The sequence below is a fragment of the Melospiza georgiana genome, chromosome Z (genome assembly GCF_028018845.1).
Source record: "Melospiza georgiana isolate bMelGeo1 chromosome Z, bMelGeo1.pri, whole genome shotgun sequence".
Taxonomy (NCBI): Eukaryota; Metazoa; Chordata; class Aves; order Passeriformes; family Passerellidae; genus Melospiza; species Melospiza georgiana.
The window spans coordinates 65,352,347-65,370,900 of NC_080465.1; the positions used below are offsets into that span (position 1 = coordinate 65,352,347).

Sequence of the window (18,554 nt, forward strand, 5' to 3'; positions counted from 1 at the left end):
TTGATAATCAAAATTATAATACACATTTACTCACTATCAAAGTAAGAGCAAGAAAGAAAACAGAAAAGTAGGAAAAAGCAAAGAACTACAGAAAGGTAGGTAATTACCACCAAGAATCTGTGGCATCCTCTGAAGATCCTCCTTCCTTTGTCTGTTGGTGAGGAGGGCTCTGACAAACTTGCTGCGCACTCACTTATACAGAGGCTAAGAGGTGCTTTGTGGCAGCAGATGGGCAGCTCCACTCCAGCTTGGGACCATGGACACGGTATTCACGGGATATTCCCGTGATAGGTGATAGTTAGCTGGCCCTGCACTTCACTTACCTTTAACAGCAGGGCCAGCAGCATTCACTGCCACTGTCAAAGCTCATGGCCCCTTATCACACCAGGTCTTCAACTGCAGATCTTATCAAAGGCTGGGCAATGGTGAAAAAAGTCTGTTTAACAGTCCTTTACTGAGTATTCAGTATTGTCTTCCACATGTTTATATCATTTCTGTTGTTCCTATTTTAAATATGGACTCTTACTAGTCAATAACATTATTTGGCTTCTATATAATCATGACCACAAATATAATTTCTCTCTGTAAAACTCTACTCTTCATTATTATGTGGTTTTCTCCGTATTTTATAATCCTCAGCCTGATTTCCAATTAGGCATGAGCCTAATTTTCAGACCTCATCACCGTGCACGCATAAAGATACATGCTAGCACAAAGATTTTTCAGATGATATATTGATATATATGATATATTTGTAGACAGCTGATAGTATCTGAAAAATGTGGTCACTTAAGGTGTGGTGCCCAGTAATATGGGTGAAGTTCAGGACCCAAGTTTAAAAACTCATTTCTGGTTATCTACCTCAGATTTGATGTCTGAGGTGAAATGGTGCCAGTGCTTTAAGGAAATCTGTTCCTGCTGGTCCTTTTCAGAGTGGAAGGAGTACCAAGCAGGTTTTCTATTTTGCTGATGCTGAAAAGAGAAGATATGCAGGTACCTGTCTGCTGGACATGCTATGTGTCACTATTTGAAATAGGTGAAAATCTCAAGAGTTACAATCTGTTTTACTGAAAGGGTGGGGACTTCTGAATCATTAAGGTTCCGTTCAGAAGGTTTAGTATCTCCAAGAGTCTTCCCATACCTTTTCAATTCAAGAATTGGGAAGAATAATGTGGTAAAGCTGCTCTGTTAGTGATAGCCTGCAAGGGGGAAAGACAGTTAAAATAACCTGACTCTCTCAGCTCATTATAGGATGTAATGAGGAGGCCAGTCTCGAGTCACATCATGCACCTCTCCAGATCCTGTAGACCATTCAGCTTTACCTCAAGAACTGCTTCCACAGTCAGCTTTAAGATAACAGTATCATCATGGTTGTCTGTCCTCCTTCTGTTTACCTGAGAATTTGATTGTAGCAATGGGTAACAAAGACACACAGACCTTCTTGCTTGCTCTGAAGAAGATTATTTATTGCAGCAAACCAAGCCTCTCTATGCTCTAAACTTAACCAAACCCAGCGTGCATTGGCTGCCTGGCGCTGCGGTGTCACTGTTCATGTGTCCCTTTACCCAAGCAGCTCTCTGCAGCTCTCTGATCTGCAGTGTCCATGCCTCTACCCAAGCAATCACCGCCCCACACACGTGGCAACCACATGCCAGCCCATGCAACCTGTTCCCTGGTTATAGGAATTGTTTTTCACCTCTCCACAAGTTGAACCTTTCCCAGAGTGCTTTGTGTTGCTCACCAGAAGTGAACAGGATTTCTGTCTCCCACATTTGAAAAAATAAAACCTTAACTGGGTATCCATCACCAGATCTGTGGCCTTTTGATATTCAGGAGACTTTAGGGAGATGAAAGGCCTCCAGAGCTGAAACAGTATTGGCTTACTGTCTTCTTCTTTGTGGACTTCACAGACAGCAGTGGTTAGGTTTTGGAAGGTAATTACTGAGGTGGGGTTTTGAGCAGTGGCCACAGCAAAACCTGCTGGTCTGTATCTGTATGTTTTTCTGGGCAGTACTAATGACTCCTGCCAGTACAGGACTAATGCATTAACTACCAACTACTTCTGTGTCTGTTCCATCAGTCCACAAAGGAAGTCTGCCACAGTGTTAAAGCCCAGAGTCTCCTGCTGAGGGGTGATGTGGGTGCCTATTTATGGACTTTACTTTGGACACCAATTTTTAGTTGAAATAATCTGAAGAGTTTTCTCACAGAAGCTTCTGTTTAAGCAATAGAGATTTTTTTCGCTTGTTACTGCAAGTCAAAGATGATTAGAGGGGTTCTTCACTGATAGAAGGGCTATACTTTTGCCTTTGCAGCCACAGGTGTCAGAGCCTAGAAAGGTTGATGTTCAAGGTGGTTTTGGATGCCCATGTGTAGGGGAAGGGGTCAGGCCTTGCCTGGTGGGGCAGTGAACTGCCCCACACTCCCCACTCTTAAGAGACAGTATCCTGCCCTTCAGCATTTCCTTTTTTTCTCAAAACTCTCTCTCTTCTTATGATCTGTGCCTTTCTCTCCAAATTAGAAGTTACTAGTAGGACAGTTATCCACCATAAAACGTTCAGAGTTTTATTCTCTGTATTTAAAACTTTTTTTTCTTTTTTTTTTTCACCGTTTCTGGCTTAAACCCATTACCTTTACCAGAGTATAATTTTGAGTCGGGCTTATTTATTTCTCTCACTTTCCCAGTCATTTGAAATGTTTGGTTTTCAAATGCACTTTCACTTGGAGAGGAGAGAGGTTTAGGATTACAGGTATAATCCTTTCCTAAATCAACCTATTTTGTCATGGGGTTGGAAAAACAGTGTGTTGAATAAAAAGACTCACATAACATGGATTTTATTTAGGGATTTGTGTAAATTAGCTCGACATAATTTAGAACTAGTAATTTACTTTGTTTTGGTTTGGTTTCACCAAAAGGAAAATACAGTTCTGGCTGAAAATCAGTATGTAAATGTTAAGTACTACTATTCAGCAAACAGCATATCAATCTTTAATTTCCAATTTACTGTGAAAGAGGAGTAGGGCATCTCAGACTTTACTTTGGGTTCATACCCTTTTTAAAATTCAGGTCATACTATCAGTATCAATTTGACTCTGCTTTCACAGTTTGTGAAAAGCTCTCATGGCTCACAACCATGCCCTAGCAAATCTCTTGCTTTTCAGATACCTTAAGCCTACTGCAAACAAATAAAACACACAAATGAAGTAGTAATAAAGCTTTGTATTAAGCTTTGTTAGCTTTGTATTATAAATTTTATCTACTATTTAAATGACAATTATGTCCCGAAAATTGGCAGTTTTAGTCATGCAAATGATGAAATTGATTCCAGTCTATTCCAGTCACGGCCCATATTCAAGGCCCCACACCTCTCTTGCTGAGTCCCTTAAAGAGGCTTATGGGTTGGGTTTTTCTTTTACCCAGAGTTAGATGAGAAAAGAGAAATACCAACAAAATATTCCTCAAGAGTCAAAACAACAAAAATTTTCCTGACAACTTCAGAAAATCAGGGAACTTTGGCAAAAGTTTAAAGCAACATTGAATCAACACAAAGCATTTCACAAAGCATCAATTTAGCACGCTGCAAGTCCATCCAACTTTACGAACTCCAACCCATTTGATTTTAAGTTACTTAGATTTCAAGAAGTAATTGGATGAAAAAGAACAAAGAGAAAGAGGAGATACAGAAAAGAACAAATAAAACTACCACTGGTGGTTCCAGTGGTCAAGTGCTTGCCTCATGCTCTAGTGTGAGTATCCTTTGGCTTTCCTGGGCCCTTCCCCCAGGTGGGACATTGGTATCCACTCTGAGGCCGGGTTAGGGGCTCCAGGGGCAGGTTTGGAACATTTCATCTGCTGTGGCCCCTGCAGAGTACAGGCTCTGGGCAGTGGGGTGGATGGAGCAACTCACCACCTCGCCAGGGCAAGGCTCGTCTTACCCCTTATCCCATTCATGCAACTGAAATGTTTCAAGCCACCAATCTCCTCCTGTCTCTCACACCATCTTTCTCTGGAAAGGAAATGCCAGCAGTGTTTGAAAAATTAATTATTAAGAACCTTGGTTTACTCTAGGTAGCTCATGTATTGTATTTGATAACATGGCATCTTGCTGGAAGAAAGTAAGTGCAGTTTTTCCCTAGTCCAGCTTATTTTTTACACAAATATTTGGAGCAGGAAATAAAAAACAGTTAATAGTTGTGGGACGTGTGGGAATCGTTGGAATAGTTTAAGCAAAGATGAACCATGATTTTTCTGACTGCCTCCTCTTTCCTGTGCTGTTTTGTCTAATCATGCCTCAGAGAATGTCAACAAGTTTCCTTTAAGCTCAGAAGGTGCAGTGGGTTGGAAATAGTAATCCTTTCTCTCTCTCATTCTGTCTTCATGGTATTTGTGGGAAGTGATTTAAAACTGATACATTTTTGATTGTCTGGTTCTGGCTAGGACTAGATGAATTTTTGCAGTAGCCAGGAGGAGGAATGGCTAGAACCTAGAGGTTATTTTCTACCATCACTGATCGTTGTTAGGAGCAGGAGAAAGGGATTCTCTTCCAGGAAGAGGGGTTCCTTTAGGTTGACTAAGTGTGGCACTGGCTTCGAGCCTGGCCATGGTGGTGTGGCTAGGGGTGGGTCAGGCTCTGTAGTGAGCATTTCACATGTAAATCACACTCTCTCTTCTGTACACTTTTGTTTTTGATATTGTCACTGCTGTTGTTCATTTCCTTATCTCATTGCTGTTCCCTGTAAATTGTTTTTAACTCCACCACGATCTTTTGTGCCTCCAGTACTGGGTGGGGAGGAAGAGGGAGTGAGCATGCAGCAGCAGAATTTGGAAAGTCTCAGTTTGGGAGCACTAAATTGGAGAGTGCCATTCCTAAATCATGACATGAATAAACCTACAATTTTCTTGTGTATACTTATAAATTAAAACAGCCTCACGATCTTTGAATGTAACACCACTTGAGTTCTGGATATGACACAGGTTTTGTTAGAGTGACATAGTTCTTTTTTCACACAAGTTAATTATAAACCAAAATGAATTTACATGGAGGGCAGAATCTCTTAAAACTGAAGAGGCAAGAGGCAATTTTCATATTTAGAAAGCAGAAAAATACCTGTATGGATTATTGTTCATTTCTGCTGTGCAAGGGAGCATTATACTTGTAAGTATGTGTTTTACATGAGGGAATAGAGCAGATGCCTATTTCCTGATGACAAATGAAGCGCGCTGATATATGATGCACATCTTCAGAAGCTGTATACCTGAGGAGAATAATGGCGTCATTGCAAAGGCTTCAAGAATGCCGTAAAGATTAAGGAAATAACTTACATAAATGGCTCTGTGTTGCTGTGCAGCATTGGATCTAGTTGATATCACTGGTTCTGATCCGTTATGGTCATTTTCAGAAAACAAAAATAATTCTTTGTGATATAATAATTATTATTCTTATGTGAAATATAAGGTCTTTCACTTTGCCTAAGAAACTGGTGGTTTTGCTCTGTCTGAGTTGCTTGGTTTATAAGTTACACTGAATCACTGAAAGTAGTTTTCTCATCTCTGTCTGTTTCTCTTGTGGTTGTTTTTTAGAAAACCTGTATTCTCTAAATAAATACTTTCAAACATCTTCACAGGTAATCTTGACAGCACCATTTTCAGTGAACCAGTGATGTTGAAACGATTAAATGATAATCTAATTTATTAAGATAGCAAAAATGTCAACAAAATGAGTGAACAGATATTCTGTCTGATAGTTACAGCATCAGGGGAAGAAAAGAAAAATTAAATGCAACATGTATTTCTTAGATGTTGAACTTTGGAGTCAATGACAGAGACTGCTGTATCATGTGGTTTGTGATTACAAAAAGTTGAACTTCATTAATGAAATATTGTTCTCAGAGTACAAAATTTTCTTTCCATTTCTTATTTTCAGAAAACAATAATCATGTTCACACTTGCTAGGGTAATACAGCAGCAACCCATTGGAAATGTTGAACAAAACCTTTTGTCTTATCTGTGGTCTGGAAAAAAATGAAGAGAAACTATTTTTTTTCCATGGTGATACTTCATTTTAATCCCATTTAACACAGTATTGTTAGTGGATTTGATGCTGCAAACATGTTTAGATTTAGAGATAGATATTTGGGGGAAAAAGAACAGCTCTCTATAGGAGGTGAGTTTTTCTGGTTTCTTGCTCAATGCCTTCCACCAGAAATGTTTATTTTCCTCTGCTTACATCAGCTCAAGAACCAGCATTTCAATAAAACTGCCTTTATTCCACCTTATGACTCTTGTCACTTGAAAGAGCACACAATGTACAAGGTTGGCACCTTCAGCATGTTTAAAACCTTGAGACCTGGCTTATTCAAATATGTGTTTAGAAACTAATGCAGTGACAGACAAAATTTTGTGGAGCTCAGCATATATACTAAACCATTTGTGTTGCAATAAGCACTGTTTACAGGACAAGAAATGCTTTTCTTATTGCCAGGTTTTACCAATTCTTTTACATGAATCTGTAACACAGGACCTTTTGAAAATCAACTGATAGCTACAAAATCCTTTTCCTACAGTCAGAAATTCTTTTACTCAACTTCTCCTATTCTTTTATTTAGGACAGTGAAAAGAAAGGATTTATGAATAGACTTTATGCCATCCAGGAGGTGTGTGTCACTGTCCAGAATATCCTAGATGAAATTGCTTCCTTTGGTGAGAGGATCAAGAAGTAAGTGCTGACACAGGTGCTGGATTGCTCTCCAATACTCTTTAACATGTTTTTCATGCTGAGATATGTTAGATTTTTACTTACTTATTCCAGGGGAGTCCATCGTTCAAACTCACCTATATTTACTTTGCTCTGTGGAGGCCCTCACTCAGTGGAAATTCTCCTACATTAATTCTGGAGTTTAGAACTATATTAATTGGGTCAAAAATAAAAAGTAAGGGTTTTAAGTAAAAGAGAAAGAGCATGTTGTTGTGAGGTTGTTATTTACAAGCAATAATAAAAAATGCATTTTTGATAAAGGAAATAAGCAGAACTGAATAGGAGTTTCATATTTTAAGGGTGTAAATATGTTCCCTTGCTAGAAGTTTTATTTATTGGTCAGCAAAACATTTCCTTTAGAGTATTTGTAATTTGTAACAACTAATACATAATATATAAAAATTGCCAACAAATCTGGACATTAAAAAGAGAGGTTCTAAGAGTACTACAGGAAATGTATTGGTGTATTTCTGGCATGGTCAATGGACAGCAGCACAAGGTTTATTACTTGAGGTCAAACAGGTTCCAGAGAGACACCTTCCAGGCGTCAGCTGCAAAAAATGGAGAGGATTGACTTGGTGTTCTGCATCTCAAAAGTCAAGAGCATCTCACCACTACCCAATTTACTTTTGGAAGTGAATTTTAGGAAACCTATGCCTTGGGTGGAGGTCAGTCTGCAGGAATCCTGAGGATCATCTCTAAGGCTGTCCCGTTCAGTCTCGATGAAATGGACATTGCCATTTATATGTTTAAGAGCAAAGTTCCTAATAGGAAAGCCTGGGAAAGTGTTCCCATAGGGACAATTCCAGGCAGGCTGTATTCACAGCAGGAGAGGCAGATGCAAGCATATTCTATCACACAAGTTCTCCAGTTAGAAAAATGAACCAGTCTCTGAAAAATGTCCTTTATCAAGAGGCTATTCGTGGAAGTTGTCTTGATGATTAAGTAGTTCTAATTGTGCATTTTGGAGGTAGGGTTTGTTCTGTTATATACCAGATGAGAGCTACAGAATTTTGTAAACTGAGTGAGACTATAAATCTTTGTAATTTGTTCCTAAAACTATAATGGGAAACCTGTACTGAATGCTGTGTTAACACAGCCCATAAGGAGCTTTGCTAAGTGAGGAGCCAGTGCTCCCACACATCATGGTGTGTCTGTGATCGTTGCACAAAGCCGAGTCACAGGAACATGAGCAGACCCTCAACCTTCTGTTCATCCCAAATGCCTACAGAAAAGGGGAAAAGAGCAGGTGTCCCCCGAGGATAAAGGGAGGCATCCTGCACTAAGTGACACTAACATAATGCTGGTGGAGACATGTCAAAATTGCCAAGGAAAAAAGAGGACAAATAAACACAGGAAGCCAGAGCTCCTAATGAAAAATATGGCTTGCAATTCAGGTAATTGCAATTATTCATCGAGAGAAACCAAAATTATGTAATCACATTCACTGAGAATGTAGCTAGTAGTAATACTTTAAAGTGTATCATTAAACTATTTAGATTTAAAGCCACATTATCCTTCTGGATATATGTCACGCAACACTTTTGAGATGGCAGTGCCTTCACAGAACAAATACGCCAAGCCAGGCTCCCCTTAACCAACGTTCCTATGGGATGTATGTATAAAATTATCATCTGGTCTTTCTCTCTTCAGTGAACACAGGAGCTGGAGACCCACAGCACCCTTTCCAATATCCATTAACTCACCCTCACACCTCAATTTTGCAAACTGGCAGAGTTTTATCAGAATAGAGTCTGGGACCCTTAGTGAGGATGTTTTTATCTGTGACTTTTTTTGGAAAGGTAATATCCTGGAACTCTGATGGGATCCCAGAAATTCTCTTCCTTTATTCATAGAAAAATAACCTTTACTTATTTCAAGCTTGTTTGAATATTTTTTTTTCTTTTGACATCCAGGGGGTTTTTCTTCCCTCAGGCACTGCTGTTGCATTATCCCTGTCTTCATGACTAAATTTTCTACCCCCTCTTTTTTTCCCCCCTAGCCCTCTCCTTGTGCACATGGATGAGTCTCCACCTTTGCATAGCCATGCACTTGCCTTTTCTTTTTCCCCCAGAGCTGGAAGGCACCTGGCTGAGGAGTGCCCCTGTACCTCAGACAGAGGGGAATGTCCCTGTTCAGCCTTTACTCCTTGTGCTATCCTTAAAGTGGAAGAGGGAGCAGATAAAACAAGAAAGCCTTAGCAGTAGTTATTACAACTGTTGTATCCTTTTCTACCATGGTGTTGAGAAGGGAATGGAGATTGCCTGTGCGAGTACGTTTGGAGAGTAAGGAGCTCTGTGGGTTTTTCCTGGGGCTGAAACTGGGGTTAAGCACTGAGATTTCCAAAAAGCAGAGCAGTGATTCCCCTGGCAGATGTGCACTGCTGGGCCGGGAGAGGTGAAACTCAGCAGGCAAGTGGGCAAAGCTAGGACCTCCTTTCATTTCTGCTGACACTGGATCCAAGCCCAGGCTTTCCCTGATGAATGGTAAATGCATCCATGCTTTCATTAGTAGACTCAGTTTGTTCTTTCTGATGGAAACTGACACTTCTCCCACTGTCCTTTCCTCTTTTATTGGCCTACCTCAGTTCTGACTTTTGTTAATTTTTCTTTAGTACATTCAACTGGACTGTCCCATTCCTGAGCTGGCTGGCAATTGTTGCCCTCTCTGTGTTCACCATCATCCTGTATTTCATTCCACTGAGATACATTGTCCTTGTCTGGGGTAAGTAAAGCCCTTTTAAACTGTCTGTATTGCTTTAAAAACCTGGTTTTTAATGGATGACTTACACTGACACTACTTTTTGGTATTTATGGTCATGAAGCTACCCTATAATGGAATTAGGCATGTTAGTTAACAGCAACAGTGTACATATTTAGGCCCACCTGCAAAATGCATTTTTCTTGGCTGACATTTTAGACTTAATCATACTATAAACATTTAGCCATGAGGATTCTTTGTATATCAAAGTGTAGCTTTGTCTAGATATTACTTTGATTTATTTTCACCACTTACACACAATCAGAGGCATTTCAATCTATATAGTGCTTTAGGACAATACGCCTTTTTTACTGCAGTGCTTTATCTTGTGTAAGTGTATGCAAACATAGCAGCAAGAAACCTGTTTTAGGGGTCACCTTTAGTTAGACAGAAAGGAATACATGGCATTTGGCTGGTTGATAATGAACAGAAACTCTGGGCATATAGGGGGATGGAATTATGATTGATTCAAGCTTTCACTAGTTGTGCTTATATCTATTCTTTATACTGATTTTAAAAAGCTACTGTTACCACATCTGTTGTAAATAATGCTCCAGGTTTTCATTGGTATATCTTTTCATACTTCTTACACCACCAGCTGCTGTAGCCAGTAACACAGACTTATGAAGAGCACAGCGGCCAGATTTTCTTTCTGAAGAATACCAGTCACCCTTTTGTGAAAAAGTTTGGAATTCAGGAGACAGCATATAATCATTGAACTGACTCCAAAGAATTTTTTTTTTGTTTATCAGTCAGTATTAGTAATTTTCTTAGAATGTTTTCCCAAATTATCATAGCCGAAACAATAAAGAAGATGAACAAAAGTATTTCTACAGAATGAACAAAAGCAAGCATATGGGCTTCCTTTCTTTTCCTTCTTTGACTTTTACTTCTTCCCCCATACCATGCATCACTTAAGTGTAACCCAGACTCTTAGTTTGTTCCCAAAATTTCATTTCTTCTAGCATGCGCACAGGAAGTTCAAAGTATTTGTCTGTCATTTTTCAGACAGGTCTGACATCTTGCTTTTTTACGTCAGGTTTGGTACAATAATCTGAGATTATAATACCCCTCCAAGATCCACATAAATGTAGAGCCAGAACTGTTCTTTGAAAAGCTCATGACTCATACCCCTGGAAGTGTCACACTCCCACAGAAATATTTCTGTTTCAGATAAGGCAGAGTTTCAACTCCCAAGGCTCCCAAACCATGGATGAATAGTGTAAGCACAAATTATTATAAATGCACCTTGCACTCTCTGCATCTCTTCTCTCCCTGCCTTCAAGTTACATGGGCTACAGATATATAACTTCAAGCCCCTTGGTTCACTAGAGGTGTTGACTCCACATTTTTCTCCTGCATTTCAGTTCAGGTGACTTCTTACTCAGAAAGTGTATGTTGATCCCTTCTTTAGGAATCTTTTTCTCTTGCATCATGGCAGGAGACCAGACAGGTACTGCACAGGAGCAGGTCCCACAATCCAGACCTCCTCAGGGTGAAATGAATTATCACAGAGCCCTGTTATGCTGAGAACAGCTTTGAGCGTCTGTTCCTTCAAAAATTGCAGTATTCCAAACACCTACCTGTTTTCTCCATCACTGCATGTTTCTAGCCTCTCCTGTGTATATTTCTTCAACCTACTCATCCATCCTGCCTATGGGAAGCCATTTGATTTCTCTTTTCTGACTTACTTCCATAGGAATGTTTGAGCTGGTCTGTAGCAGCATCTGTCAATTTTGTTCTTTGGAAGGCAGAGTTTTTAAATTAAAATTTCTTCATATTACATGTCATCTTTTGTATAGGTGTCTTTCTTCTGTGCATCCATAGGGTCTGCTCCTTTCAGCCTGCCCTAGCAAGAAATCCTCCATCCTTTCCTGGCTGTGTCTCTCCCAGTGGAGACTACCGGTCCTTGAAGATGTGGTGTATTAGGTGGGGTGTAGCAGAAACCACCTCTCCATCCTAATCCCATTTGATGAAGTGCTGAGTCCTGGTAACAGCTACAGCTGTTAACATGGAAAAAACTGAAATTATTTTAATCTGAAAATTTTCAAACTGTTGGAAAAGACCAGTCTCCTTGTTCTATTCTACTTCTCCTGTAGCGTCCCCTCTCATCTGTGCAGCGCTTTTCCTTTCTTGCGGTTTCACATGTTGACTGGTATTTTTCTTTATCAGGTGTGATAAAGCGGGATCAAACCACCAGAACTCACCCATGAGTGGTCCAGTGGCCATGTGCAATGAACAGTGATGTTCAACCTTAAATTTGCAGTCACTTCCTGATGCAAAACCTCTTCTTAAACAAAGGTGTCTGAAGGTCAGATGTTCCTTCTGAACACTCACTATCAAACACCATATAAAGGGAGGGCAGCATCTCCTATCTGCACTGCAGAACTGAGGATTCTAGCAGTGGGATGCTGTGGGTGTTGTCAACACTGAATCTTGCATGCCCTGTCCAAAGGCTTTATATCCTTGCTAAAGCTTTCTGAAAAGTCTGGGCACCAAAGACTTTGTGGAACATAAGCTATGTAATCTTATATCTGATAGAGCCTGGATAAATTACATAGAAAGGCATATTTTTAATAATGTCCTGGCTTTCTCCTGCTCACATGAGAGTCAATGCAGTTTGCACTGTTCCTGTCCATGTTTTAGACGTGTTCCCAGAGCCCACAGACCAGGTACTCAAAGTCTATGAATCTGACTCAGTATGTAATTAAGAAAACATATCTAATTTAAAAGCCTGCTTCCTGATTATTTTGAGGATGATTTTTCTTGGTGCTTCTGAATACTAATTCTCAATAGGCATTATAAGACCATGATGTCTAAAGGAGACATATCCTCTCTCCTCTGCACTGCCATCAGCTTGTCTCTATCTGTCATTCTCACACAGAGGTTTGTGCAAACTCCTCTAAAGCTTTCATATGATGCAGACTTCATGCTTCCCATATGTTTCATTGTCCTTAGAATGAAAAATACTTTCTTTGAATATTCTGAATCTTATATGAATCTTGTGTCCTCCAATTCTGCTCATCCTCTCTGTTTCAGAAATTAAGTACTTTTTATGCCTCTGCTTTTCCCAACTTCCTCATTTGAAAATGTCCCTAGAACTTTCACATTTTGAAACAGGGAACCACAGAAGCAGAGTCCAACCTTTGGAGCCCAAGTTTACAATTCATACATTCATTTGGTGCTACTGTCAGGATTCAGAATGAATCCTAAAATCTATTTTAAAACTTTGACAAAAGTTTGTATCTTTTGATGTCATATATCTTATGATAGTAACATTTGAACTTTCACTTTTGCAGGCATCAATAAATTTACAAAGAAGATTCGAAATCCATATGCAATTGATAACAATGAGCTACTTGACTTTCTGTCCAGAGTCCCTTCTGATGTGCAAGTGGTGTGTATAATAATTTTATTTTATTTTATCATTTTTAAAGCAGTTATTTTGATTTACTGTTATATTCTTTGGCAGAAAGAAACTGCAAACTCAAGCTGAGGATAGTCCATTAACCAGAAGGAGGCTGCTAGATCTTTATCCAATGAGAAAAAAAGTTCCAGCATTGGTTGTGCCTCTTAGGATCCTTGGAAAAAATCAGTAGAAGGACAAGTATTTGTGAGATGGTAGCTAGAGCTTGTATTAAGCAGCATCCAGCATGATGTGAATCTGATTGGGATAAGGCACTGTATAGGTAACACTGCAGCTGTGGCTCTCAGAAGGCAGAGAAGGAACAGGAAGGTCAAATAATGGAAGAGGCAGACAGACAGCATTGCTCAGCACTCTGAGAACACTTTGGCCTTCCAAGGAGTAAAAGCTTTTGCTGTGAATACAGTTCCACTGGGCTCATAAATTCCTTTCAAAAAAAATCCCAAAAAAAAGCTGGTTGTGAGTTACAAGCTTTTATGATGCAGTACACAATCCCCAGAGAGCATGCAAGATTTAAGATAGCATCAAGCACATAAATCACATCCGGTGTCACGAAGATTATAGACTTCCCATATTTCTAGTTTCAGTTCAGAGCTGGTATTGGGTAGGAGATAGAGGTGCAAACACTCTCTCTGAATCTGATACCCTCTGTGGTAGGCATTTAGAAATAACCAAGCTTTTGAAAACATTATGAAGAATGGTATCCAATATGGTCAAGATGATAATGTTTATTGTCTGCTAGAGCTCATGGAGGAAACAAAAAAACCCTAGTCTTTTCTAAGTTTACATCAGCATGCAGTGTTATTTCCTGGTAGGATATTCCTAGTGTTGGTTTTCCTTCTTATTCTAGATCTGTCATTCTGGTGTTGGTGAATCACATCTGCAAATCCTGTGTTGTTTTTAGGGGAAAATCTTCTTTTTTTTTAACCTTTTATCCCCTGAGTGCCACCTGACAACTTTCTTTCTGAACTGTGTGTTTAAACAGATGCAATACCATGAACTGAAACAAGATCCCACTCACAGCCCAAGCAAGAGAAAGAAAAACAATCTTGCCTAGCCGACTTCATGTGTTGAGGAGACCAGCATCTGCCAGGGGAAGATAAAAGAGCAAGCCTAAGAAGCGTTTCCTTTCTCTAAGATTTTTATTTATCTTGCCTTTTTATCTATTGGGGAGATTTTGTAACAGTATTAAAAGGTGGAAAATGACTTCTCATGGAAAATCTATTTCTCATTGTAAAGATATTTGTTTCAAGTAGGGTTTTTGTCATTTTAAAGCCTTGTTAGAAATAATATAACACATTAAATGAGTCAATCTAAAATGGAGAATATATATTGCTACTTGGTGGTCAAAGATACATGAGATAGTAAAATCATGCTAACAAAATCTACAAAACACTAAATCTGACTCAGAAATTCCTCATATTTTATTTGTGAGCCTTCATATTTTTATCCAGTTAGTCATCATCACAATTTTCTATGTTTTATATATTGCAAGAGAAATGCAATGTAGTGGAGCCTACTGCACTTATGTTTTAGTAGATTTTTTTAAATTTCAGACCCTGATGTTAACTTCTGGTGCAACATTTTTCTATGTGGTAGGGCTGCTTATAAGACAGTGAGAAACACCAAGTGCAAATCTCTTTGTGGAGCTCCCAAAAGCAGTTCCTGCTGTCTTTATCATTCCATTGTAAGACCTAAAAATCTCTGTTTCAAAATACTGCCAGGTTTGTAACTGATTGCCTGTCATATTTTTCTACATGTACCAGTAGTCTTCATTTGTACTACATAGCTTAGCTCTAATGGGTAAAATTAACTCCATACTGCTTTGGGTGTCATGCTATGAACACGTTTTTGTGCACATAACTATTTTAATATGGATATCTTGCAGAAAAGGTTTTTCATTCAAATCACAAGATCATATTAATATGCTTTATGGTATAACATTGCCTGTTACCAATGTGAAATACCGTGTAGAGGAAAAAAAATGAAGTTACGGTAAAACTGATACACCAGGGTTTTTTCCTTAGTTAATAATGTCGGTTCTTCTGATACAATCTTTCCCTACTGCATGGAAACTGCATTATCTTATAAATTACATGGAACATAGATGAGAAACATTTACATTTCAAATGTCTTAGTGGCCACTGCATAACGAGTACTTGGGGATATATTCTGGTAGCTGCATGCAGACTTCCACACTCAGCTCCCCACATAGTGAGCAGAGACTCATTCCTGAGGGACTACCTGTGCACAGCTCCTCATCATTAGTTCCCAGTGACATTAAAGGGGATTTTTGCCCAGGGGAGAATGACAGGACTGCATCCTCAAGGGGAGCTGTGGTCCTCTATGGATTACCTCTCACTGGTTGCAATTGCAGATAAAGTTATATTGCACTACTCTAAAAATACTTTTTGAAAAGTCTATTTAGAAATACTTTGCAAGCACATGTGAATATGTATTTGTCCAAAGAAATATGTGTTAGTTGCATTGCTTATGAAGGATCATCCTGGATTTCTTTGTTTTGCAGATAAGATGATAGCCAAGTTCTTATGTGACAGTTACTTTGATCCTTCTGTTTGTATATTTAAAAGAATGCCAATCAAATGAATGGTCTGTAGAAAGCCATGGACTTAAACAAGCTCTTGTTACATCATGACTTTGAAAGAGTTTTAACTTTGCAGCTTGTGTAACCTTTTGGCTGTATCCTACCTGAAGAGCAACATGCTATTGGTGAAATCAAAGGCACTGGTCAGCCTATTTTGTTTTAAAAAAAACAAATTTGTGATCAATCAACAAGATGTGATGTTTGTTGCCTGTTGTCAGTTTGGCACATTTCTTTAATACACTGCAAGCCTTGTACCTTCTTAACGTTGCCCACCAGCCTGCGTGTGATTTCTTGTTGTCTTTCTTTTTGTACACAATTTCAAATGTCTGCTTTGGTGGTAATATCTGAGCTGGTTATGCATGTTTCCAGAATTAAACACACTTCTAAGCATCACTCTATTAGATATTCTTAAGCCTCTGTCTTTGAAATCCTATGTTGTCGTTTTTCCATGAGTGTTGTGATGGGCAAGGGAATTTCCTTGGGCAGGATTTTAGTATTTTAAGTTCCCTAACATGCAGGGATGGGGTCGGGGGGAAGGGAGACAACAAACGTCTGTTTGTTGAAAAATGGTGAACTCCTTTTAAATCTCTCAGTCACTCAAAATTGATCTCACTGAAAATATAACACACAGAGGCAAGGCTAAGAACACTTATTGATTAAATATTATTCTCCTGCCACAACAAGACAATTTAAAATCACAATTAAAATAGTTTGTGAGTGAACCCCTTTTCACTATTTCCAGATTGTCTATGCTGCTTTGTGTAGGTGGCCTCTGTAAAGAGCCAGTCCTGTCTTATGCCATGAATATTCCAACATATCTTCCTTTTCCAGACTGATTCTGAAGTCCATTTTTAACCTGTTGGATTTGGCAGGCTTTATTCTGAAAGCAACTTGTCTGTTCATAAACAACCAAAAAAGAATAAGGCATGTCACAATCATGAAATTGTTCTCAGTAAATAAAATTTAACTTCATGTGAGTTCATAGAAAAATATTAGTTTAGTTGGATGTCAGAGCACTCAGAATTCACTAAGGCTGATTAATCTGAGAGGCTGTTGTTACATTCCTGCTGATAACTCCCAGTACAGAACTTGCTTACCCTGTTTTTACCGTTGTTCCTCTTTGCAGGAACACCTATGTATTTTTCAAAATAGCAATGAGCTTTAACTGGAATAGCTGCTGTATTTGTATTTTAAATCCAAGTGCAATAACCCTCAAGTTTGTTTTTTTTTTTTTTTCTATTGCAATTGAACCAACAGTGAAATAATAAGAAAATAATTAAGCAGTCTGCATACAGTCTATCAGCTAATTTGGTCCCCTAGAGCATAGGCTTCACCAACAAGAGGAAGAGCTGCCAGCAAATGCACTGCATGATGCTAAGGTATTTAATATGAAGATAATTCAGGAGCATGAAGCAAAGGAGGTAAAGGAAAACTTATTTATTTCATCATTGTTAGATTACACGTGTTACAAAACATAATGAAAAGCTTTGCAACTCTTTGCTCAGCAGGCAGGGTTCCCAACCAGTGGTTTAACTGACTTGTGGTTCACACAGAGCTTGAGTGCTTTGTGGCAGAAACTCTTCAGGTGACACTGACTCACTTGCATCTGCACCTCAGCTCCCAGAGTCTGCTCCAAGCCTCTACCACCTCCTCACTGAATGGCAACAGCAAAAGGTATTGGCTTGTTGTTGAGCTGGGTACTTAACAAAAATATCTTTTTTCCAGTGGTGTTTTTGCCACATTAAAGCACTGACCTTGCTGATTTGCAGTTTGGTGCACTGACCATTTCTCTGACTTGCAAAACTGTAGGCCTCAGAAGCAGACTGCAGAGCATGTATATCCTTGAGCTGCACTCATAAAAGGAGGTTTTTTGCTGCCTTTTGAAAAAATATGCCAAACAAAAAAGAAAAATATTTTTCTTCCCCATAGGATTTCTAGCCTTGGGACATTTAACAAGCTCAACAAGCAAATGTACTTGTATCAGGAGGAGTCTGTTGTTTACAGTCATGAGATAATGACTTGATCAAAAGAAATGAGCCTGGAGAGTAAAGCAAGACCTTTCCTACGCTGTGTTTGTATTATTCAGGCTGAGTGTTCCTGAACATATCTGTTGGGAAATGGGAAAAAGAAATGGGGAAGGATTGCTTAAATAAAGTATTTCCTGAAAAATTGGGTAACTACCAAGTATATCTTAAATTCTTGCAAGTTTGTTGGTTTTTTTTAAGGACTGGGATTTGAGTAAAAGACCAGTCTTTCTGCACTATGTTTCTAGAAGTATCTTTCTGACTTAGAAGAAAGTTCAGTCACTGCAATTTGCTGAGGCAGAGCAAAGTTTTGAGAAGACAGGGTTGGAAAAGAATTGGGGAAGAACTATAATGGATTATAATGCTGGAAGTAGCCTGTTCCTGTTTTCTCTTCACAATGCAGATACATACTTTCCCCTGACATGGTCATGACAGCTCAAAACCACAGTTACATTCACACAGTCCAAGAACCACCCCATTCCCCACCTCTTCCCAAATTCAGACACTGCTGATGGCATCCCATGGAGGTGGCCCTACACCTCTCAATGTCAAGGGTCTCTCTCTCCTTTTGTCCACTTCAGCCTCACTCTCTACATGACCAAACTCTTCATTTCCTGGTCACCACTGATACTAACAATTAAACCTTAACTAGAAACTGTTTGCCATGTCATCCTTTCCTGCTTCTTCTCCCTATTTGTTCTTTTGATAGGCTGCTTTTCCTCACCCACATTCTTTGACTAATTCACCTTTTTATAGGTACAACTCCTTGACAATAAGGCCACAACGCATCAGCTGCTGGTTTCGTGCCAGCACTTCTGCTTTCCCTCACATACCTCCTACCTGAAGCTCCATGTTTGGTTTCTCACTGCTACATTAAGCAGTCATACATACCTGTCTTTCATCAGCTCTGCTTCTCTTGGACCTGTAGTGACTCCCATCTAGACCAACCTCCTCAGGCATTCAGACTTTGCTGACTCCTCACTCCC

General features: G+C 39.2%; 1 protein-coding gene across 1 annotated transcript in view; it reads left to right on the top strand.

Annotated features, from left to right (window-relative positions):
• Positions 1-17,698, top strand: part of MCTP1 (multiple C2 and transmembrane domain containing 1) — a 216,127-nt gene extending 198,429 nt beyond the window's left edge. Inside the window, 4 exon segments of the mRNA XM_058043874.1 lie at positions 6,607-6,716; positions 9,370-9,479; positions 12,815-12,912; positions 13,925-17,698. Of these exon segments, the coding sequence (XP_057899857.1) occupies positions 6,607-6,716; positions 9,370-9,479; positions 12,815-12,912; positions 13,925-13,996 (390 nt within the window). The 3' untranslated portion in view covers positions 13,997-17,698.
• Positions 17,699-18,554: the final 856 nt, after the last annotated feature.